The sequence below is a fragment of the Stegostoma tigrinum genome, chromosome 41 (assembly GCF_030684315.1).
Source record: "Stegostoma tigrinum isolate sSteTig4 chromosome 41, sSteTig4.hap1, whole genome shotgun sequence".
In the NCBI taxonomy this organism is placed as follows: domain Eukaryota; kingdom Metazoa; phylum Chordata; class Chondrichthyes; order Orectolobiformes; family Stegostomatidae; genus Stegostoma; species Stegostoma tigrinum.
The window spans coordinates 5652582-5676882 of NC_081394.1; the positions used below are offsets into that span (position 1 = coordinate 5652582).

At 48.6% G+C, this 24301-nt stretch overlaps 2 protein-coding genes across 3 annotated transcripts in view; one reads left to right on the forward strand and one right to left on the reverse strand.

The window, feature by feature from the left end:
- Positions 1-2356: 2356 nt before the first annotated feature.
- LOC125450597 (CD276 antigen homolog) lies at positions 2357-15732 on the reverse strand. 2 transcript variants are annotated; one of them, XM_059641331.1, is made up of 6 exons: positions 15626-15732; positions 12884-12941; positions 6646-6990; positions 5321-5359; positions 4859-4955; positions 2357-3223 (listed from the first exon to the last, which is right to left on the reverse strand). In XM_059641331.1, the coding sequence occupies exons 1-6, from the start codon at positions 15632-15634 to the stop codon at positions 3049-3051; spliced, it is 723 nt and encodes a 240-aa protein (XP_059497314.1). In that variant the 5' UTR covers positions 15635-15732; the 3' UTR covers positions 2357-3048. The 2 variants fall into 2 exon arrangements, with proteins under 2 accessions (XP_059497314.1, XP_059497313.1); XM_059641330.1 differs by lacking the exon at positions 15626-15732 and adding an exon at positions 15123-15322.
- A 4657-nt stretch (positions 15733-20389) lies between these two features.
- Positions 20390-24301, forward strand: part of haus5 (HAUS augmin-like complex, subunit 5) — a 32696-nt gene continuing 28784 nt past the window's right edge. The window contains exons 1-2 of the mRNA XM_059641286.1: positions 20390-20460; positions 22174-22282. Coding sequence (XP_059497269.1) covers positions 20390-20460; positions 22174-22282 — 180 coding nt within the window. The remainder of the gene's footprint in view (positions 20461-22173; positions 22283-24301) is intronic.

Consider the following 24301-nt stretch of genomic DNA (forward strand, 5'->3'; position numbering starts at 1 on the left):
CGTCAGATCTGGAGTCAGGCAGGGCTGCCTGCTCTCTCCTGCCTTGTTCGTGTGCTGTGTGGAGCCCTTCGGCGCATCCATCAGGGAGGACGTGAGCCTGAAGGGCGTGACTATCCCAGGCAGTGGAGGCCTTCAGGTCAAGACCTCCTTGTACATGGACGACGTTGCTGTCTTCTGCACCAATCGCGGTCGGTGAGTAGGCTGTTGGACATCTGCGGCCAGTTTTAACTGGCCTCGGGTGCCAAAGTCAATAGGGGTAACAGCGAGGCCATGTTCTTCGGGAACTGGGACGACTGCTCCTTCATCTCCTTCACCGTCAGGACAGACTACCTGAAGGTGCTGGGTGTTTGGTTCGGTGGAGCTGGGGCGTGCACTAAGACTTGGGAGGAGCGTATCACCAAATTGAAGCAGAAGCTGGGCAGGTGGACGCTCCGGTCCCTCTCCATCGCGGGTAAGAACCTGATTGTCAGGTGAGAGGGGCTTTCAGTACTGTTGTATGTGGCGCAGGCCTGGCCTATTCCCTGGACCTGTGCCGCTGCGGTCACCCGGGCCATCTTCCACTTCATTTGGGGGTCGAGGATGGACCTGGTCCGCAGGGACACCATGTACAAAGACCTGGAAAATGGGGGAATGGACGTACCGAACACCACCCTCACCCTGACGGCTGCCTTTGTGTGCGGCTGCATCAAGCTGTGCGTAGATCCTCAGGAGGTTGTACCTGTCCCCGGTGTTGCGAAGGATGGGCCTGGCCTCGTTGCCGCGGAACGCTCCGAGTAGTTGGACCGTTCCGTACCACCTGTCCTTTGTGGAGAAATTTTTGAAAGGAAACACCTTTGACCACAAGGCAGTCAAGCAGTGGTCAGCACGTAGTATCCTCGGGACCCTTTGGGAAAAGGAGAGGGTGGATCCCGTTGTGTGGTTTGCCTCGCAGACTGCCAAAGTCATTTGGCAGAATGCCTCATTGCCAGAACTTTCAAACAAGCACAAGGGCGTTGCTTGGCTGGCGGTGAGAGGGGCTCTGCCAGTGAGATCCTTTATGCATGCCCGGAATCTCTGCGCCACTGCACACTGCCCTTGAGGTGGCTGCGAGGGGGACAAGACTGTTGATCACCTCCTTCTGGAGTGTGCCTATGCACAGGAGGTCTGGAGGGGGATGCAGTGGTATTTGTCGAGGTTCGTCCCGAGCAGCTCCGTGACGCGGGACTCCGTGCTCTACGGGCTGTTTCCCGGGACGCACACTGAGACCAACATCAACTGCGCCTGGAGGAACATCAATGCGGTGAAAGACGCTCTTTGGTCTGCCCGCAACTTGCTGGTCTGCCAGCTGGAAGAACTGACCCTGACCGAGTGTTGCAGACTGGCGCACTCCAAGGTCCAGGACTACGTGCTCAGGGACGCGCTAAAGCTTGGGGCAGCCACTCCCAAGGCGCGGTGGGGAAAAGACCACGGTATGCAACTCCTCATCCAGAATAGAAACACGGGCCCTCTCTGGTAACTGGGCCCAGCTGGCGCCTTCCCCAACTGGTCAGGGGGCCAACAGGGACTGTGCGGGGAGACGACTGCCAGGGTATTTTTTTTTGCTTTTTTTTTCTCTGTTTTGTTTTTTTATCCTTTAGTTGGTGTACGTACCCCTGGGTAACCCAGAGCAGCTTGCATGACTGGGTAGGTGTATAAATGGTTTTTTTTGTACATTCTATGAACAAGGTATATTTTTTCAAATAAAAGTAGTGATGAGTGGAGAAAGACACCATTTGGCATACCGAGTCTGCACCTACCCTCCAAACAGCATCCCATCCAGACCGAGATCTCGATCCTATTCCTGTAACACCACATCTCCCATGGCACATCCACTTAGCTTACACATCCCTGTATGCTATGGACAATTTGCCTTGGCCAATCCACCTAATCAGCACATCTTTCGGACTGTGGGAGGAAGCACTTGGTAGAAACTCATGCCAACACGGGGGGAAGCGTTCAATCTCCACCCAGACAGTCACCTGAGGGTGGACACAAACCCGGGTCCGTGGAGCTGTGAGGTCGCAGTCGCAGTCGCAACCACTGAGCTGCTGTGCGCACGTGTTACTTGCTGTTTATCAGCTGAAGCCTGGATATCATTCTGATCTTGTTGCATTTGAACACAAACTGTTTCAGTGTGTGAGAAGTTGAGAATAGTGCTGAACACTGTGCAATCGTCAAATGCTCATCCCCCTGCTTCAACTGACAGAATGGGATTCCCACAATCAGTGATCCCAGTTTTCAGCCAATTCAATTCACTCCAAGTCACATCAGCGACTTGCTACCTCTGTTCATGTCGTGACCAGCAGAGTCATTAAATATCAGACTGTAGACCCACTCGTAATCAGCTTCCCTTTACTTATAGCTTGGAGCAAAACTTTGCAAAGCACGACAGCAGTAGATGGAAACATACATATTTTCCTGAAATATTCACAGGACCATATACATATTGTGTAGCAAAAAAAAAAATTGTTTGGAATAACATCATCTTGGAAAGCAAATTAAACACACAAGACATGATTGAAGGGGCTGTTGTATTGTCTCTTTCTCTGAACCATCCAGAAGCCGAACTCTGGATATAAAAGCTGCTGGTAATGCTGTAGCTCCGGGCTTTGCCCAGTAGATGATGCTGCAGAGGCAGTTTCTGAAGCCTCTTCCCATCTTCCCCACTGTGGGAGCGCCATCACTACAGTGGGTCAAGTTAAGGTGGACAATAAAGTGGGCCTGGGCAGCACTCAGACCGAGAACTACCTAATAAGTTAATTATTAAGAAGAATAAGGACATTAGTATATTTCCTCACAGCATTAAGTGTTGGAAGTTAGAGTTAGAATTGCAAACCTACAAGTGAGCCCTGAGACTCGTTTGACAATCTTTAAACAGTAATACTGAGATATAACAGAGTTACTTATATTGTGGAAGTGATCGTTAATCCTAATCCTGAGATCAGGCTTTCCACCAGGAAACACTCAGTCCCCATAATACTGGGCTGATTTCTCTCTCCCTGGGCCAGGCTCAGTACAGTGGAAATTCAGTTAGAGCTGGACAGCCCCATTCCCCAGAAGGTTTTGTTCTCCAGCCATTCCATCCTGATGCTCAGGTGCTGTTGTCACAATGCTTTGTACTTCACATGCAGTGATCACCTCTCTCAAAGGGTGAGCATTCGATGCTTCATTTTGAGTCCTGCAACACTGGTTTTCAATACAGTTACTAGGAGAGAGAAATCAGCAGATTGCAAATTATATTAGAATTAAATTATACTAAAATATTATGTTAACTATTTAATCCATTCAGCCTTCAATCTTGCACGACTATATTTAGATATTAAGTGGCATCATGATCATCATAAAAATACGTACTGAAGATATAAGCAGGTTATAATTCTATATATAGAGATAATAAAATGGGAGGCTGGATGAACACAGCAGGCCAAGCAGCATCTCAGGAGCACAAAAGCTGACGTTTCGGGCCTAGACCCTTCATCAGAGAGGGGGATGGGGAGAGGGAAATGGAATAAATAGGGAGAGAGGGGGAGGCGGACCGAAGATGGAGAGTAAAGAAGATAGGTGGAGAGAGTATAGGTGGGGAGGTAGGGAGGGGATAGGTCAGACCAGGGAAGACGGACAGGTCAAGGAGGTGGGATGAGGTTAGTAGGTAGCTGGGGGTGCGGCTTGGGGTGGGAGTAAGGGATGGGTGAGAGGAAGAACCGGTTAGGGAGGCAGAGACCGGTTGGACTGGTTTTGGGATGCAGTGGGTGGGGGGGAAGAGCTGGGCTGGTTGTGTGGTGCAGTGGGGGGAGGGGACGAACTGGGCTGGTTTAGGGATGCAGTGGGGGAAGGGGAGATTTTGAAACTGGTGAAGTCCACATTGATACCATATGGCTGCAGGGTTCCCAGGCGGAATATGAGTTGCTGTTCCTGCAACCTTCGGGTGGCATCATTGTGGCAGTGCAGGAGGCCCATGATGGGTTGTCATCTACAGAATGGGAGGGGGAGTGGAAATGGTTTGCGACTGGGAGGTGCAGTTGTTTGTTGCGAACTGAGCGGAGGTGTTCTGCAAAGCGGTCCCCTATAATTCTATATAGATGGGTTAAGCGAGTGGGCAAAAATCTGGCAGATGGAATGTAACTGGGGAAAATGGTAAGTTATTCATTTTGGCAGAAAGAATGAAAAATATGGAGTAATACTTAGACAATTTGGAGGGATGTAGGCATTCTAGTGTAAGTGAGAAAACGATTGGTATAGAGACACAGCAAGTAAATAAAACTAATGGGATGCTATCCCATATCACAGGATGAATTGAACATATGCATGATATTTTCTTAGAGCATCTCCAAGATTGAAGTGAGTTCTTACTTTTCTATTTGTCCGATGCCTCAGTCAGCACAGCTCCTGTGAAGGTCTAACTCTTGCCCATTTCCTCCCCATAAGCCTCCTCCCCTTTACACTGTTCTCCAAAACAATGCAGCTCCTGGCACTTATTTTCCAGCTGCCATTGGTGGCCTGGACAATAAATGTAATTTCAGGGGGTTGGATAACATGGCCTTTCAGGCTGGTAGGAGGACGCAGAGGCTCCAGACCATTAAACAAACAACAGAAATGCTCAGAGACTCTATCAGGCTTCATAGAACCACGTCCAGGGAGGGCTTGAGTCAGATGGATCAGCAACAGGATCGGGAAGGAAGATTCCAAAGGGATGGCATTGTCTTTCAAGGCAAAATAGCACTTTGCAACGTTATCCATAAAGTTCAAAATGTACTACTGCACACATCATCTTCACGATATAAAATGTAATGACACAAAACTAGAATTAACGATAGGAAATGCAGAACATTCTATAACTCACCGTTTTATTAAGCTTTGGGCTATGACAGCAACATAAATACCGACAAAAAAGACAGCATAAATAATTGCTGTTAGTTCACCATGAGACAGTCCAGTATCTAGAGACAGAATGGAGCCATTAACAGACTGGTTCACACAAACAAAACTAACAGCAGAGACCTTCAGAACCAGGCCCAGTACAAACAGATCCCTGAGTAGTTCCTGGAGGCATATGCACACTGCTCCACAGTAAGATTGATACATACTTTCCAATAGGAAGAACTGGACACTGACTAGCACCAGCCTCCATTCATTTAAATTGAACAGCACCTGGAATCGAGCAGGTTAACAGTGCCCCATACCACTCACTCTCCCTATCATTCTTTGGTAAAATATCACACAGCATTTCAAACATTCCAATGTTCCTTCCTGTCTGTCCAGCAAGATCAAATGTAAGAGCTGAAAACACATGCAGTAGATTTACCTGGTACAGGTGTGTTCGGTACAGGTGTAGGAGCTCGCTCTAAAGAAAACATCATGTGTTTAGCACGGTGTGTGAAACAAACTACAGAAAATTTCAGAGACTCTATCGCGCTTTACAGAAACACATCTAGGGAGGAAACAGGTTCAGGTCAAACTGATCTGGAGGGATCAGGAACAGGATTGGGAGGAGTGAAAATTCCAACAGGATTCCATTAACTGTGAAGGGAAGAATGGAAGTTTTCCAGAGATTCCTGAGCAGGATCCTTCCCAGCAGCTCACATCCCCCTGCGGGGGACAATCCTCACAGGATCCTGGGCCGACTGGGAGACACTTTCAAGCTCAGTGCACTGGGTCTTGTAAAGGCTGTTTGGGGCGTGCTGTGGGTCCCACCTCCTATACCGCAACCTCAGAGACAGAAGAACCATGCTTCTGGGGACAAAGTGCAGGTTCTCACACCATCAATCCCTTCCATCACCCAGTTTGGTAGCTCCATCCGTCAGGGCTCAGCCAACTCACTCGGTGGGATTTATTTCTGAGTGACCGTCGGATGGACAGAGAAGACCCACTCAGTAGATTTTCTATCTGTGTGACCCTCAGTGCTTCCTCCAAGAGATGGTGAATATTGTAGGGTACCTATTGATCAGCTCAGGGAGGGCAGGAGGTTTCCAGGCCCATGTTCGACTGGATGTTGGGAGACTTCATGGGGCTCACAGTCAATGTTGAGGAATCCCAAGGTCAATCCCAATTGATTGCATATATTTGTACTGCTATTTCTAGCAGGTCTACTTTCCCTGTAAGACTAGGCATATCCAAGGATGGTGACAGCAGAATCTGGGACACAAGGTTGATACAACCACAGTTGTATCAGTCACACAGTTCTCCTACCTCGGACACTGGTACTCAAGTGGGCTGGATTTAAACCGAGTATCCTGATTTCTTGCCTAGGTCACAGTCTAGTGATTTGACACAAACTGATTCAAGTAGCCAAGTAGGTCAGAGGGCAGTTAAGTATCAATCTGGTAAATGTGGGACTGGAGTCACATATGGAGCAAACCAGGCAAGGATAGCAGGTTTCTTTCCTTCAAGGGACCTGAGTCAACCACTTGGGGTTTTACAATAACCCAAAAGTTTCATGGTTACTTTTGTTGGAGCCAACTCTCTATTTCCAATTTTTATTAATTAAGCCAATTTTAAATTCTGGAAGTGCCATGGTGAAATTTGAACTCTCATTCTCTGGATTATTAGTCCAGTAATATAGCCCCTGCATTAATCTCGCTGTAAAATTCAGTGATTAAATGCAGAATACCCGACTGAGGAACTGCTTACCTGTTACTGAGAGATGGACAAAATCAGTTTGCTCCAAATTATAGCCCACAGCTGCTCTCTTGTAAATGTAACACTTATACTCATCCTGGTCAGACTCCCTGAGGTCAGAGATCAGAAGTGACCAGTTGCCTTGTTCCAGTTGATCACTGAACAGATCTGTTCTGTTTCTGAATCTTGGGTGTTGGTCTGTCAAATCATTGTTCCCATCGATGAACTTCCATAAAATTTCATGCTCTGAAATGCCCCAGATTACCAGTAAATTGGAGACTGGGACAATCCTTTTGTAGGTACAGGGCAGCACAACCTGTTCCCCAAGGAACCCAGAAGCTGGGACAGGACAGTCACCTGGAAAAAAAGAGTGAAAGTATTTATCCACAGATATAGCCTCCCTGCTGGTACTTTACATCCCAAGCTTCACATGGATACATGGAGATGCTGGATTTAGAACATAGAACATAGAACATAGAACAGTACAGCACAGAACAGGCCCTTCAGCCCACAATGTTGTGCCGACCATTGATCCTCATGTATGCACCCTCAAATTTCTGTGACCATATACATGTCCAGCAGTCTCTTAAATGACCCCAACGACCTTGCTTCCACAACTGCTGTTGGCAACGCATTCCATGCTCTCACAACTCTCTGCGTAAAGAACCTGCCTCTGACATCCCCTCTATACTTTCCACCAACCAGCTTAAAACTATGACCCCTCGTGCTAGCCATTTCTGCCCTGGGAAAGTCTCTGGCTATCAACTCTATCTATGCCTCTCATTATCTTGTATACCTCAATTAGGTCCCCTCTCCTCCTCCTTTTCTCCAATGAAAAGAAACCGAGCTCAGTCAACCTCTCTTTATAAGATAAGCCCTCCAGTCCAGGCAGCATCCTGGTAAACCTCCTCTGAACCCTCTCCAAAGCATCCACATCTTTCCTATAATAGGGCGCCCAGAACTGGACGCAGTATTCCAAGTGCGGTCTAACCAAAGTTTTATAGAGCTGCAACAAGATCTCACGACTCTTAAACTCAATCCCCCTGTTAATGAAAGCCAAAACACCATATGCTTTCTTAACAACCCTGTCCACTTGGGTGGCCATTTTAAGGGATCTATGTATCTGCACACCAAGATCCCTCTGTTCCTCCACGCTGCCAAGAATCCTATCCTTAATCCTGTACTCAGCTTTCAAATTCGACCTTCCAAAATGCATCACCTCGCATTTATCCAGGTTGAACTCCATCTGCCACCTCTCAGCCCATCTCTGCATCCTGTCAATGTCCCGCTGCAGCCTACAACAGCCCTCTACACTGTCAACGACACCTCCGACCTTTGTGTCGTCTGCAAACTTGCTGACCCATCCTTCAATCCCCTCATCCAAGTCATTAATAAAAATTACAAACAGTAGAGGCCCAAGGACAGAGCCCTGTGGAACCCCACTCACCACTGACTTCCAGGCAGAATATTTTCCTTCTACTACCACTCGCTGTCTTCTGTTGGCCAGCCAATTCTGTATCCAAGCAGCTAAGTTCCCCTGTATCCAATTCCTCCTGACCTTCTGAATGAGCCTACCATGGGGAACCTTATCAAATGCCTTACTGAAGTCCATATACACCACATCCACAGCTCGAACCTCATCAACTTTTCTAGTCACATCTTCAAAAAACTCTATAAGGTTTGTAAGGCATGACCTACCCCTCACAAAGCCGTGTTGACTGTATTTGATCAAGCCATGCTTTCAGATGGTCATAAATCTTATCCCTCAGAATCCTTTCTAACACCTTGCAGACGACAGACGTGAGACTTACTGGTCTATAATTGCCGGGGATTTCCCTATTTCCTTTCTTGAAGGGAGGAATTACATTTGCCTCTCTCCAGTCCTCAGGTACGACTCCAGTGGAGAGCGAGGATGCAAAGATCTTCGCAAGTGGCGAAGCAATTGCATTTCTCGCTTCCCAAAGCAGCCGAGGACAAATCTGGTCCGGGCCTGGCGACTTGTCAATCTTAATGTTTGACAAAATTTTCAGCACATCAGCTTCCTCTATCTCTATCCATTCCAGCATGCACACCTGCTCTTCAAAGGTTTCATTCACTACAAAGTTCGTTTCTCTCGTAAAGACAGAAGCAAAAAACTCATTTAGGGCTTCCCCTACCTCCTCAGGCTCCACACACAAGTTCCCTATGCTATCCCTGATCGGCCCTACTCTTTCTTTGATCATTCTCTTATTCCTCACATAAGTGTAAAATGCCTTTGTGTTTTCCCGGATTCCTTCTGCCAAGCCTTTCTCGTGCCCCCTCCTAGCTCTCCTCAGACCATTTTTGAGCTCCTTCCTTGCCTGCATGTAATCCTCTCTAGCTGAACTTGACCCTAGCTTCCTCCACCTTATGTAAGCTACCTTCTTCCTTTTCACAAGAAGCTCCACCGCTCTCGTCATCCAAGGTTCCTTTATCTTACCCCTTTTTGCCTGTCTCAGAGGGACATATTTACTCATCACTCCCAACAACTGTTCCTTAAACAGTCTCCACATGTCTATAGTTCCCTTACCATGGAACAACTGCTCCCAGTCCATGCTTCCTAACTCATGTCTAATCGCATCATAGTTTCCTCTTCCCCAATTAAATATCCTCCCATTTTGCCTAAGCCTCTCCTTCTCCATAGCTATGTAGAATGTGAGGAAGTTATGGTCACTATCACCAAAATGCTCTCCCACCACAAGATCTGATACCTGCCCCGGCTCGTTTCCGAGCACCAAGTCTAGAATGGCCTCTCCCCTCGTCGGCCTGTCAACGTACTGCGTTAGGAAACCCTCCTGAACACACCTTACAAATACAGCTCCATTCAAATCTTCTGCTCGAAGGAGGTTCCAATCAATATTAGGAAAGTTAAAGTCACCCATTACAACAACCCTACTGCGTCCATACTTTTCCAAAATCTGCCGACCTATGCTTTCTTCAATCTCCCTGCTGCTATTGGGGGGCCTGTAGTAAACCCCTAACGAGGTGACTACTCCCTTGCTGTTCCTAATTTCCACCCATACTGACTCGGTAGGCAGATCTTCCTCGACAATGGAAGCTTCTGTCGCTGTGATACCCTCTCTGATTAGTAGTGCTACACCCCCTCCTCTTTTTCCCCCCTCCCTATTCTTTTTAAATGCTCTAAACCCTGGAAGATCCAGCAACCATTCCTGCCCCTGAGAAACCCATGTCTCTGTTATGGCCACAACATCATAGCACCAGGTACTGATCCATGCTCTAAGTTCATCACTTTTATTCCTGATACTCCTTGCATTAAAGCAAACACACTTTAACCGATCCCTTGGTTCCTTCCCAGGAAAATCCTTCCCACTAGCTGGTCTACCTCTTGCTACTGCCTCACCTGCATCAACGCTCACCTCTGGTATACAGCTCAGGTTCCCACCCCCCTGCCATACTAGTTTAAACCCTCTCGAACTACTCGAGCAAACCTTCCACCCAGGACATTGGTCCCCTTCCAGTTCAGATGCAACCCGTCCTTCTTGTACACGTCCCACCTTCCCCAGAAGGCATCCCAATTATCTACATATCTGAAGCCCTCCCTCCTACACCAGCTGCGTAGCCACATGTTAAGCTGCGCCCACTCCCTGTTCCTCACCTCGCTACCTCGTGGCACCGGTAGTAAACCAGAGAACACTACTCTGTTCGTCCTGCTCTGCAGCTTCCATCCTAACTCCCTGAAATCACTTTTTATATCCTCAATCCTATTTCTGGCTATATCATTTGTGCCAATATGTAACACAATTTCTGGCTGTTCGCCCTCCCCTTTTAGAACCTTATACACCCGAAGCTCTGATCAGTAACTCACTGCTTCATTTATATGAAAAGATTAACGGTCAGGCATTAAGGGACTTCAACTAACAAGCATTTTGTGCTAGATATCTGTAAACACAGAGCAGCTAGACAGCACTTTGAATCACATGTTTTCTATTTTACATACGATGGAGAACATCTCAAGACAGCCGTTAGCTCCCATTGATAGAAACTGTACATTTTTCATCCCTGTATTTAAAGAGAGGGTATACTGGATAGGATAGAGGCTGTTCAAAAGAGATTCACAAAGCTGTTTCCTGGGATGAAGAGGGTGACTTATGAAGGATGGCTAAACAAGTTAGGCCTTTATCCATCAGATTTTAAAATGAAGCATGATCTTAGTGGAACAAAGAAAATTCTGAGGGGGTTTGAAAGGGTAGATAATGAAGAGATGTTTCCACTAGTGGGAGAATAGGGTGCATAGATACATAACAAGGGACATTCATTAAACTGAGAGGGTCATAGAATCATACAGTACAGAAGAGGCCCTTCAGCCTATTGAGTCTGCACTGAGTTATCTGCATTAATCTCATTTTCCAGTACTTGGCTCACAGCTTGGAGTATTATGACATTTCAAATGTTCATCAAGTAATGTTTGAAGGTTGAGAGATTTTCCACCTCAACTACCCTCCTAAACAATGAATTCCAGGATCCCACCATCTTCTGCATGAAAACAAATTCCCTCTAGAACCTCCTGTTCTTCACCTTAAAATTATACCCCCTTGGTATTGCCCCTAAGGGGAACAGCATCTTCCTCCCCCTTCTGTCCATGTCCCCCAAACTTATACACCTCTGTCAAGTCTCCTTCAACCCTCTCTGTCTAAAGAAAACAATTCAAGCTTATCCAGCATCGCTTCACAGCTAAACTGCACCATCCCAGGAAATATTCTCATGACTCTATATCACGGTGAATCTTCCCTGCACCCAGTCCAGTGCAATCACATCCTTGGAGGTTTTGGAGTACATTTGTAGCTCGGGATGTGGGTGTTGTGATTGGTTGTCCTGCGGAGCTGGTTTGTTGTTCCACAGACATTACATTACCCTGCTGGGTAACATCCTCAGTGCAGCTTCTGATGAAGCACCAGTGTGTTTTCCCACCTGGTTTTTAAACTCTGGCATCCGTTGAGCTGGATTGCCTCACTTCCAGGTTTCCTTCATAGTGGAGCGTATATGGGGTCGAGTTCTATGCGTTTACTGATGGCTCTCTTTGTCAAGTACCAGGCTTCTAGGAATTCCCATGCCTGTCTCTGCTTTGCTTATCCCAGGATTTTGATGTTGTCCCAGCCGAATTTGAGATTCTCTTTATCCACGTGGATAGAGATGAGTGAGTATCGGTTGTGCCTTTTTTGTAGCCAGTTGGTGTTCCCTTGTTGTTAGTTTCCTTCCTGCTTGTCCGACGTACTGTTTCTCACGGTCTCTGCAGGTCATCTTATAGATGACATTGGGTCCTGTCCTTAGTAGGGAGTGGGTCTTTGGTTTGGGTGAGCAGTTGTTGTAAGGTTGATATAGATTTGTGTGCCATTCTGATGTCCAGTGGTCGTAGAAGTCTTGTGGTTAGTTCCGATGTGTTCCTGATGTAAGGCAGCGTGATAACTGCTTCTGGGTGTGTAGTATCTTCCTGATGTTGTTCACGTAAGCATCTTCTGACCCAGTTTTTCTGGATATCCATTATCTTTGAAAGCCTGAAAGAGGTATTCTTCTTCCTCCTGGCGTTGTCCCGTGTTGCTGCAATGTGTTGTTGCCCTTTTAAATAGCGTTCGCACACAGCTTCGTTTGTGTGTGTTAGGATGGTTACTGTTGAAGTTCAGTATCTGGTCTGTGTGTGTAGCATTTCTGAGTATTTTGTTTGGAATTCTCTCTTTGCCCTGCGCTGTACCATGACATCCAGGAATGGGAGCTGTTTGTTCTTCTCCTCCTCTCTGGTGAATTTTATTCCAGTGAGGGTGTTGTTTATGAGTTTGCGTGTCTCCTCTAGTTTGGTCCACTTAATGATGACAAAGGTGTTGTCCACATAGCGTGTCCATAGTCTTGGTTGGATTAGCGGAAGGGCTGTACTTTCCAGTCTTTGCATCACTGCCTCGGCTATAAGTCTGCAGATAGGTGATCCCATGAATGTCCTGTTGATTTGTTTATAATGTTTGGCTGTTGAAAGTGAAGTGGGTGGTGAGGCATAGGTCCAGTAGTACTGGATAATACAAACTTATAAACAACACCCTCACATTTCAGCTACATTGTTTTGCCAGTTAATCAAGAGCTCCAGTTCACATGATGCCTGTTAAACCAAATTTGCTGTATTTCTATAACTGGGATTGTAATAGGACCTTAAAGCAAGATGAATTCCTGATTCCCCACCACCAGCCTTTGATCGCTGCTGAAATATCCCTGCAGTCACAGCACTGACCTGAAATAGCAGAAATTACAGTCAGCAGCACGAACAGTACTCTTTGGGAGATGTATCTCTGCAACAAGAAAACATAGTTAAACTCTTTACAACAGATTTTTGCTGGCACGTTCTTGCTCCACCATCTCCCCCAGCCTATCCCTTTGTAATCAGATCACCGGGGTGAAGGAAGCAGAGCTGAGAGGGGATGGTGACAGGTCTCATGATCTGTAGGAGCGAGTCCCCGTTTCTGGAAACAGACACTGCAATGGGAAGGAAGGGGCAGGATCACGTTACCACGGTGTTTCTTCACGTGGAAACCGGTTATTGATAACGAGCGAAATTGGGGAGAGGATTGGTTGTTAAGGAGACCGGATCTATCAGTGTGGAGGAAGGAATGAAACTACAAGGAAAAACAACCGGTCAAATCAGTCAATAAATAGCAGCTAATGATTAGCACTGTCCAAGTTTACACACACACACAGAGTCTCCGGTAGAAATCACTATTTATCGACCCCCCCCCCCCCGGATCTTATCTGTCTGTCCTTTGCACTCCCCAGTGCCTTCCCTCACCACTCCGCGTCTGTTCTCCAACTCCACCAGACGCTCGGGGTGGTGAGGAATCAGTAACGGTTCAGACACCCCAGAAGTCCCTTCCCTTCACCACCGATCTCCCACGTCCCGTAATCGGAGAGAAGGTGCTGGGAATGAGTGGTGGTATGGGAGACACACACACAATTATTTTTCCACACAAAACTCGAATTGAACACGAAACGTTAACTCTCTCCCTATTCGGCAGCACTTTCTGTTTCACTTTCCTCGAAGCTTTGTTTCCTATGATAATATCCTTACGGGAACTGCCGTTAGGCAAGTACGTGCAGCTGAGATAACGAGGTGTGGAACCTGGATGAACACAGCAGGCCAAGCGGCGTCAGAGGAGCAGGAAGGCTGATGTTTCGGGTCTGGAGGAACTGTCTGTATTCTGCAGGAAATGCTACACTTGTCCCCACACCTCCTCCCTCACCCCCATCCCAGGCCCCAAGATGATTTTCCATATTAAGCAGAGGTTCACCTGCACATCTGCCAATGTGGTATACTGCATCCACTGTACCCGGTGCGGCTTCCTCTACATTGGGGAAACCAAGCGGAGGCTTGGGGACCGCTTTGCAGAACACCTCCGCTCGGTTCGCAATAAACAACTGCACCTCCCAGCCGCAAACCATTTCCACTCCCCCTCCCATTCTCTTGATGACATGTCCATCATGGGCCTCCTGCACTGCCACAATGATGCCACCCGAAGGTTGCAGGAACAGCAACTCATATTCCGCCTGGGAACCCTGCAGCCATACGGTATCAATGTGGACTTCACCAGTTTCAAAATCTCCCCTTCCCCCACCGCATCCCAAAACCAGCCCAGCTCGTCCCCTCCCCCCACTGCACCACACAACCAGCCCAGCTCTCCCCCCCCCCCCCAAAAACCAGTCCAATCTGTCCCTGCCTCCCTAACCTGTTCTTCCTCTCACCCATCCCTTCCTCCCACCCCAAGCCGCACCCCCAGCTACCTACTAACCTCATCCCACCTCCTTGACCTGTCCGTCTTCCCTGGACTGACCTATCCCCTCCCTACCTCCCCACCTACACTCTCTCCACCTATCTTCTTTTCTCTCCATCTTCGGTCCGCCTCCCCCTCTCTCCCTATTTATTCCAGTTCCCTCTCCCCATCCCCCTCTCTGATGAAGGGTCTAGGCCCGAAACGTCAGCTTTTGTGCTGCTGAGATGCTGCTTGGCCTGCTGTGTTCATCCAGCCTCACAGTTTGTTATCTTGTCTGTATTCTGTACTCGGGTCTGTGTTCAGAGGAAGGGTCACCGGACCCGAAGCGTTAACTCTGTTTTCTACTTCACAGGTGCTGCCAGACCCACTGAGCTTTTCCTGCAACTTTGTTTTTGTTCCTAACTTACAGCATTCACAGTTCTTTCGGTTTTTGTTTTGGGTCTGGACCTTTCATTTCTGAAGAAGGGTCCAGACCTGAAACCTCAACTTTCCGGCTCTTCTGACGCCGCTTGGCCTGCTGTGTACATCCAGCTCTACACCTTGTTATCCCAGATTCTCCAGCGTCCAGCGACAGGTTTTCATTTTACAGGAGGTGCTAACTGTAAAGGTTTACAGCTTTTGAGTTTAGTTTCACTTTAATGGTGCGAATAGTAACGTTTATGGAGACTGGTGCAGGATCTGCATTCCCACTCTGGCTACTATTCCTACCTCCATCTGATTTCTGTCCATTTCAGCTCAGGCTGGAAACACGGTTAGAGCCGCCGAACAGCACGGACGCGAAACATCTTGGAGCAGCTTAAACTCCAAACGAATAGACGACGAACCACAAACTTATACATGTATCAGGTACAAAGTCTACTCGTCACAGCGAGAGGTTCCCACTCCGGCACTTATTTTCAGTTTCGGACGTTGTTTGTAAGCACTTTTCAGACTGACCCACCTTGTAAAGGGGGGTGGTAGGGGATGTATCAGTCACTTGTGCCTTCCTCCCTCTCCCCTCCCAATCTCTCCATCCGCTCTTGTTAACTGTCCCCATTTGTTTCAATTCAATCTCTTCAGGGGAAAAACAGCTTTGACCCAGCTTTCCCCCCCACAGATGCTGTACCGGGATTCCTAACCCCCCCCTCTCTCTCTCTGTGGGCATGGGAGAGCCCAGAATCTTGCCTGGGCTACAAGTAACCTTTGTACAGAATGAGAACCCAAGCGGTTACCGTCATCATCAGTTATCGCCTCAGGGGCTTTTACAGCACAGCAGGAGATCATTCGGGCCATCGAGCCTTTATCGGTGGAGTAATGAAAGACTGTCCCACATCCAGAAATTGTAAACAAACGAAATTCATGAACCTAAAGAGGAAATAAGAACAGCATAGGTATGGCATTTGAGATAACGGGAACTGCAGATGCTGGAGAATTCCAAGATAATAAAGTGTGAAGCTGGATGAACACAGCAGGCCAAGCAGCATCTCAGGAGCACAAAAGCTGACGTTTCGGGCCTAGACCCTTCATCACAGCTGCTGCCAGAGCTGCCGAATTTCTCCAGCACTTTCTAATTGTATGCATTTGTGAGAGATTGGCGTGCTGGCTGGCCACCCATTTATTTATTGGCTATCCCTAGTTGCTTTATTTTTGTTTGAGATCTCCAGTTCTGCTGTTTTTTGTTTTGTTCGTGACTCTTCCACACAGCGAGTAGCAAATGCACTGCCTCTAAATGTGCTGGAAGCAGTTTCATTTGAGGGATTGATTTTTTTTGGACAGGAATGTGATTCAGGGATAGGCGAAAAGGCAGGAGGTAGGCACAGTAGGAACAAAAATAAAGTTGCTGGAAAAGCTCAGCAGGTCTGGCAGCATCTGCGAACGGAAAAAAAGTTAACGTTTCGGGTCCAGTGGCCCTGCCTCAGAACTAGTTTACAGAATCTGCGGTTCTTTCGGTTTTTAAGTCGGCACAATAGGACGAATAGACAAATAGCACCGTAGTAATTCTTAACATTTAGCATCCTGTCAGCTCAGTAACCACTCAACCGGAAATCAAATGATCAATAATATTTACCCCACACTCGGGATCACATTATCTTGTTTCAGTTCACTGAATTGAATTTTCAACCACCAACCTTTCTCCTGTCTGTACAGCAACCCTATTTCTGTTGAAATTTTGTGTCCCAAATTCTGATCACACTGCACCCATACCCATCTTGTTCACACTCTTGTTGATCCCCCTCGTTTTGAAACTTCATATATAGGGTCTGGACATTACTGTCCAGCCTGTCCGGTGTAGCCCAGAAGGCAGTTTAGAGTCAACCACATAGCTGAGAGTCTGGAATCACATGTAACCGGAGACTAGGTAAAGACAGCAGGCGGCACGGTGGCTCAGTGGTTGGCACTGCAGCCTCACAGCGCCAGGGAGCCGGGTTCGATTCCCGCCTCGGGCGACAGTCTGTGTGGAGTTTGCACATTCTCCCCATGTCTGCGTGGGTTTCCTACCACAGTCCAAAGATGTGCAGGCGAGGTGGATTGGCCATGCTAAATTACCAGTAGTGTTCAGGGGTGTGTGGGTTATAGGTTTTCAATAATCCCCTCCCCATTTACTCAGACTAATTAAATCTTGCTATTTGGAAACAACAAACATGCATGGGATTGTTTGGGAGTTTCTGAGCAGCTTTCTTTGGTCAACTTTGAAATTTCCCCACATTGTGCCAAAACAGCTTCTCCTCTGAAGTCAACAATAATGCAAGTGCGTGCTCCTGGCAAATTGGTGATCCAGTGCTAAGGGTGGGAGAGGGGTAAGGAACAGGAATTAAGGCTCTCCTTCTGTACAGTGTGGGTGACACTGTGTCCAAATCTGGTGCTGACCCAGCTCTCGGTCCTTGGAAAGGACCTGCAGATACTTTTACTGTCAATATCTTCCACCGAGGGACAGAGAGAGAGGGGGGACTCTTGGGAAAACTCTCCCTCATCACCTCCAGCACTCACCTCTTTGCTCAGGGGAACAGATGGAACTGGGTAAATGGGTTCTATTAACAGGGCTTACAAGTCAACAGCGTTTGGGAGTGAGGCAAAAAAGGGGCAGGATAGGAAAGTAAGATTGGAAGAGTGGGGAGGGACACAGGAAGAAAACCAGCAAGAGTGAGGAGAGGGGGGTGGGAGACAAATTGGGAATGGAAATCGGGGGAGTGGGAACACAGGATAGTAGAAGGATTCAGAGACTGGAGAGGAGACAAGGATGGGGCTGGGTAGACAGGGAAAGGGATCAGGGAGAATGGAGGGGCAGTGGATGAAGGTGGGGTTGGGAGCTCAGTAGAATTGACGCAGACAGTGGACTAGACTACAGGTGGAGAAATGGTTGGGACAGGGCAGGAAGTGTTTGGGGTGTGAAGGAAGAAAGCACAGTGAAAGGAAGGAGATTGTCTTGAACAGCATGATAGGGTCTGGCTGGAGAAGATCATAGAATGCCTACAGTGTGGAAACTGGTCTTCGGCCCAAAAAGTCCACACCGACTCATACAGCATCACACCCTGACACATCCCCCTATAAACCCACCTAATCTACACATCCCTGAACACTACAGGCAATTTAGCATGGCCAATCCACCTAATGTGCACATTTTCTGGCTGTGGGAGGAAATCCACACAGACATAGGGAGAATGTCTGTGTGGAGTTTGCACAGTTGCCCAAGGGTGGAATCAAACCTGGGTTCTGGCGCTGTGGGGCAGCAGTGCTAACCAGTGAGCCACCATGCCAGGGAGATAGTGATTTAGGTTTAATACTAGAAATGATGTGTTTTATTCCTGGTCAGTGTGGGGGAATAGCTATTGATTAAAGACTTGGAATTCCCTCTCAATAAGGGCAATGAATCCTTGACTCACATCCCCACTTAAATTTCTGTATTATTTCTAGATAAGGCTATACTCTGTTGAAAGATATTTCTATCCCTTCTTTTCCATGGCACTGTTCATCTTGTTTCTGGAAACTGTTAATTGTTGAATGGAGTTCCTGTAAATGATGTGCTCTCTGCTCCATATTTGGGTAGGGAACCACTGAGAAAATACTACATAGAAAATCATGTGACTTCTAGGAACCTGGCACACCTTGCAGCTAGAGGACTACCAAACACCTGAACTGTAAGATAAATGTAGGGGAAATATAAGAAATCATTTAAAAATATATATATATGCAAACAGAGGAGTTTTTTCGAATAACAGAAGACTTTTTGTCAGGTAGACAGATTAAAAGTCTTAAATGGCAACACATAGACAATAGACAATAGGTGCAGGAGTAGGCCATTCGGCCCTTCGAGCCAGCACCACCATTCATTATGATCATGGCTGATCATCCACAATCAGTATCCTGTTCCTGCCTTATCCCCATAACCCTTGATTCCACTATCTTTAAGAGCTCTATCCATCTCTTTCTTGAAAGTATCCAGAGAGTTGGTGTCCACAGCCTTCTGGGGCAGAGCATTCCACATATCCACCACTCTCTGGGTGAAGAAGCTTTTCCTCAACTCTGTTCTAAATGGCCTACCCCTTATTTTTAAACTGTGTCCTCCTGGTTCTGGACTCAACCATCAGCGGAGATATGCTTCCTGCCTCCAGAGTGTCCAATCCCTTAATAATCTTATATGTCTCACTCAGATCCCCTCTCATCCTTCTAAATCAAGTGTATACAAGCCCTGTCGCTCCGATCTTTAAACATATGATAGTCCCGCCATTCCGGGAATTGACTTCGTGAACCTACGTTGCACTCCCTCAACAGCCAGAATGTCCTTCCTCAAATTTGGAGACTAAAACTGCACACAATACTCCAGGTGTGGTCTCACCAGGGCCCTGTACAGCTGCAGAAGGACCTCTTTGCTCCTATACTCAATTCCTCTTGTTATGAAGACCAGCATGCCATTAGCTTTCTTCACTGCCTGCTGTACCTGCATGCTTGCTTTCATTGACTGATGTACAAGAACACCTAGATCTCATTGTACTTCCCCTTTACCTAACTTGACTCCATACTCAGGAACACAGAGAGGGCAGCCATCTTAGAACACAAAAGGATTGATTTCACCACTAACTCCCTTCTGAAAAGTTGAGACAACACTGAAAATAAATTGTGAGTAGAGTTTTTAACAAAATCTTATTTGATTGAACACCAAATGCTTTTAAGGTGCTTATAAGGCAGCACACATTTAAAGTCGAATAGTCATGTTACAACTATCTTTGATATTCTTATCATACAATATTCATTCCTATAACGTAATTTAGAACTGATTATTACAATAAACATTCACAAGCAATTTAGAAAAGCCTGGGCCTTTTTTTCCCTGAAGGGCCAGAGCCTGAGGGGGTGACCTTATAGAGGTTTTTAAAATCATGAGGGGCATGGATAGGGTGAATAGCCAAGGTCTTTTTCCTAGGGTGAAGAAGTCCAAAACTAGACAGCATAGGTTTAAGGTGAGAAGGGAAAGATTTTAAAATGACTGGAGGGGTAACTTTTTCATGAGAGAGTGGTGCATGTATGGAATAAGCTGCCAGAGGAAGTGGCAGCGACTGGTACAAATACAACATTTAAAAGGAATCTGGATGGGTACATGATTAGTTTAGAGGGATATGGGCCAAATGCTCGCAAAAGGGACTAGGTCAGATTGGGATGTCTGGTCAGCATGGACAAAGCCTCTGTTTCCACACTGTATGACTCCAAAACTACCTATCCTGCCCAAATTGCACCCTCCTCGTCTGATTCCAATTAAACCATTCATTGGAACAACACACCACTAACCAGATACCATAGAATAGCCTTAAATGCCCACTGTGCTCCCGAGCAGGCACTGTCAGTTTGGAACAGTAGCCGTCATGTTCCCCAGCCGTGGCACCAAACAGAAAATTCGGGCACTGCTCTGTGAACAGGCACGTGGAGGTCCTTGTGGATGGGGCAAAGCAGAAGATGAATATCCTCATCCCTAGGGCTATCAAAGGGCACCACCATACCAGACCATGCCAGTCTGTCCCAAATCGCCACCTGAGTCAGTGCCACCTGGAGAAATGTCCAGCAATGTAGGAAGGAGGTCAGTGATCTGCTTCATTCTGCCAGGGAGTGTCACCATCTGTTAAGTCTCACTATTCCTTCTCTGCATCTGTACCCACCTGCCACCTAAGGCCAATGCTCCACCCCTCTCACTCGTGCATGCAGCAGCTTTCTTTCTTTACTTTCATTCACGCAAACCTTCTGCATGACTAACCCTACCTGCCGTCTGTGCTGTTTACTCACTCCCTCAGTTATGCTTCTCTGCCATTTCCCCCACGAACACCAACATGAACAGCTGTGCCAATCAGTAACATCTCTCTTAATAAATCCAGGACCAAACAGGCCACAACAGAGAAGAAATAGAAAAGATGGAATGGACTGACTAACATTTACCCACATACCTCTTATGAGGAGTGCATCCTGAGGATGTCGTTAAATGACTTCTTACCAAATGTTTGAAAATATTATTGAAGGGCTGAGTTTGTTAAGGGGGTATTATTGTTCTATTCACTTGCAGGATGTAGGTGTTGCTGTCTGGCTACCTTTTATTGGTGGTGAGCTGCCTTCTTGGTGAGTGACTTGGAAGGGAACTTGCAGGTGTATCTGTTGCCCTTGTTCTTCTGGGTGGAAGTGGTTGTGGTGCTGTTTAAGGAGCCTTGATGAATTTCTGCAGGGTATCTTTGAGATAGTATACACTGCTGCTACTGAGTGTTGTTGGTGGAGGGACTGAATGCTTGTGGATGCAATGCCAATCAGGCACGCTGCTTTGTCCTGGATGGTGTCCAGTATCTTGAGTGTTGTTGGAGCTGCATCCTTCCAGGCAAGTGGGGAGAGTATTTCATCATACTCCTGACTTACGTCTTACAGGTGATGGACAGACTTTGGAGGTGTCAGGAGGTGAGATAACTGGTACAGTATTCCTCACCTGAAACCTGCTCTTGCAGCCATTGTGTTCATGTGACAAGTCTAGTTGAATTTCTGGTCAATGGTAACCCCAAGGATTTGATAGTAGGGGGTTCAGTGATGATAAAACCATTGAATGTCAAAAGATGGTGGTTAGATTGTCTCTTATTGAAGATAGTTATTGCCTCGCATTTTTATGGCATGAATGTTACTTTCCACTGGTCAGCCCAAGCCTGGACATCAACCAGTCGTGTCTCATTTGAGCATGAACTGCTTTCGTATCTGAGTGTCATGAATGGTGCTAAACATTGTACAATCGGAGGTGAACATCACCACTTCTGACCTTATGATGGAGTAACTCCAACAGCCACGACATCTTCCACATCCCAGGTATAACTCCAACCAGAATTTGCTTGATATCCATTGATTGCAGTTTTACGAGTGCCCCTTCATGCAGTTGAATGTAGCCTTGATGTCAAGGGCTGTCACGCTCACCTCACCTCTGGAATTCATCTCTTTTGTCCATGTTTGAACCAAGACTGTAATGAGGTCAGGAACTGAGTGGCCCTGGCAGAACCGAAACTGGGCGTTGCTAAGCAGGTGCTGCTTGATAGCACTGTTGGTTACAGCTTCCATCACTTTCTGATTTATATTATTGAGGGAGGCATTATTGAAGGATGATGACATTCTTGAAGGGGTTATGACTGAGTGATTATGATATTATAGAGGGAGTTATTATTGAAGAGAGATGATAATTATTAAAGGTGTGCCATTTTTTAAGGATGTTGCTATTATTGAAGGATTGTGATATTCTTAAAATGATTTTTACTCATATTTGGGTCACTTTTAGCGGCTCAATTGGTGCTCTTTCACCTGGAGGTTTCTTCTCGTCCGTTGTTTTGATTCGAGGTTTGAAATCTGAAAGGCGCGCAGGCGCACGGTGGCTCGAGCCGGCGGAGGTCTGCGCTTGCGCGGGGCTCGAGCCGTCAAGCTAAGCGGAGGGTTGCGCTTGCGCGGGTGACGTTTTAGCGCCGCGCCGTGCGTTCGTTTCACTGAGCTCGGCGGGAAAGTGGTGCAGCGAGAGGTGGAGGGGAAAATAGAGACAGAGAGGGCAAGTAGAGAGATTGAGGGGTAAAGTGGGATGGGGAATGTGGGGGGGGGAGAATGGGGAATGGGGGGGGGGGGGAATGGGGAATGGGGGGGGGGGGGGAATGGGGAATGGGGGGGGGGGGGGGAATGGGGAATGGGGGGGGGGGGGGAATGTGGGGGGGGGGAGAGAATGGGGGGGGAGAATGGGGGGTGGAGGAGAATGGGGGGGGGGAGAATGGGGGGGGGAGGAGAATGGGGGGGGGGGAGAATGGGGGGGGGGGGAGAATGGGAATGGGGGGGGAGAGAATGGGGGGGGGGAGAATGGGGAATGGGGAATGGGGGGGGGGGAATGGGGAATGGGGGGGGGGAGAATGGGGAATGGGGGGGGGGGAGAATGGGGAATGGGGGGGGGAGAATGGGAATGGGGGGGGGGAGAATGGGGAATGGGGGGGGGGAGAATGGGGAATGGGGGGGGGAATGGGGAATGGGGGGGGGAATGGGGAATGGGGGGGGGGAATGGGGAATGGGGGGGGGGGGAATGGGGAATGGGGGGGGGGAATGGGGAATGGGGAATGGGTGGGGGGGGGGAATGGGGAATGGGGGGGGGGAGAATGGGGGGGGGGAGAATGGGGAATGGGGGGGGGAGAATGGGGAATGGGAATGGGGGGGGGGAGAATGGGAATGGGGGGGGGGAGAATGGGGAATGGGGGGGAGAGAATGGGGAATGGGGGGGGGGAGAATGGGGAATGGGGGGGGGGGAGAATGGGGAATGGGGAATGGGGGGGGGGAGAATGGGGGGGGGGAGAATGGGAATGGGGGGGGGGAGAATGGGGAATGGGGGGGGGGAGAATGGGGAATGGGGGGGGGGGAGAATGGGAATGGGGGGGGGAGAGAATGGGGAATGGGGGGGGGGGAGAATGGGGAATGGGGGGGGGAGAATGGGGAATGGGGGGGGGGGAGAATGGGGAATGGGGGGGGGGAATGGGGAATGGGGAATGGGGGGGGGAGGAGAATGGGGAATGGGGGGGGAGGAATGTGGGGGGGGGAGAATGGGAATGTGGGGGGGGGGAGAATGGGAATGTGGGGGGGGGGAGAATGGGGAATGTGGGGGGGGGGGAGAATGGGGAATGTGGGGGGGGGGAGAATGGGGAATGTGGGGGGGGGGGAATGGGGAATGTGGGGGGGGGGAATGGGGAATGTGGGGGGGGGAATGTGGGGGGGGAATGGGGAATGGGGGGGGGAGGAGAATGGGGAATGGGGGGGGGAGGAGAATGGGGGGGGAGAATGGGGGGGGGAGAATAGGGAATGGGGGGGAATGCGGGGGGGAGAATGGGGAATGGGGGGGGAGAATGGGGAATGGGGGGGGAGAATGGGGGGGGAGAATGAGGAAAATGGGGGGGGAGGAATGGGGGGGGGGAGAATGGGGGGGGGGGGAGAATGGGAATGGGGGGGGGGGGAGAATGGGGAATGGGGGGGGGAATGGGGGGGGGAGGAATGTGGGGGGGGAGAATGGGGAATGGGGGGGGAGAATGGGGAATGTGCGGGGGGGGGGAATGGGGAATGTGCGGGGGGGGGAATGGGAATGTGGGGGGGGAATGGGGAATGTGGGGGGGGGAATGGAGAATGGGGAATGTGGGGGGGGGAATGTGGGGGGGGGAGAATGGGGAATGTGGGGGGGGGGAATGGGGAATGTGGGGGGGGGGGAATGGGGAATGTGGGGGGGGGAATGGGGAATGTGGGGGGGGGAATGTGGGGGGGGGGGAATGGGGAATGTGGGGGGGGAATGTGGGGGGGGAGAATGGGGAATGTGGGGGGGGGGGGAATGGGGAATGATGGGGGGGGGGGGAATGGGGAATGTGGGGGGGGGGGAATGGGAATGTGGGGGGGGG

Excerpts from the sequence above, each read along its gene's own strand:
- LOC125450597 (XM_059641330.1), bottom strand. The coding sequence starts at position 15,143 with ATGGACAGAAATCAGATGGAG. Across the intron at positions 12,942-15,122 it reads TGGACAGAAATCAGATGGAG|AGATACATCTCCCAAAGAGT; the intron begins GTAGGAATAGTA and ends TTCTTGTTGCAG. Across the intron at positions 5,360-6,645 it reads TGTCCATCTCTCAGTAACAG|AGCGAGCTCCTACACCTGTA; the intron begins GTAAGCAGTTCC and ends TGTTTTCTTTAG.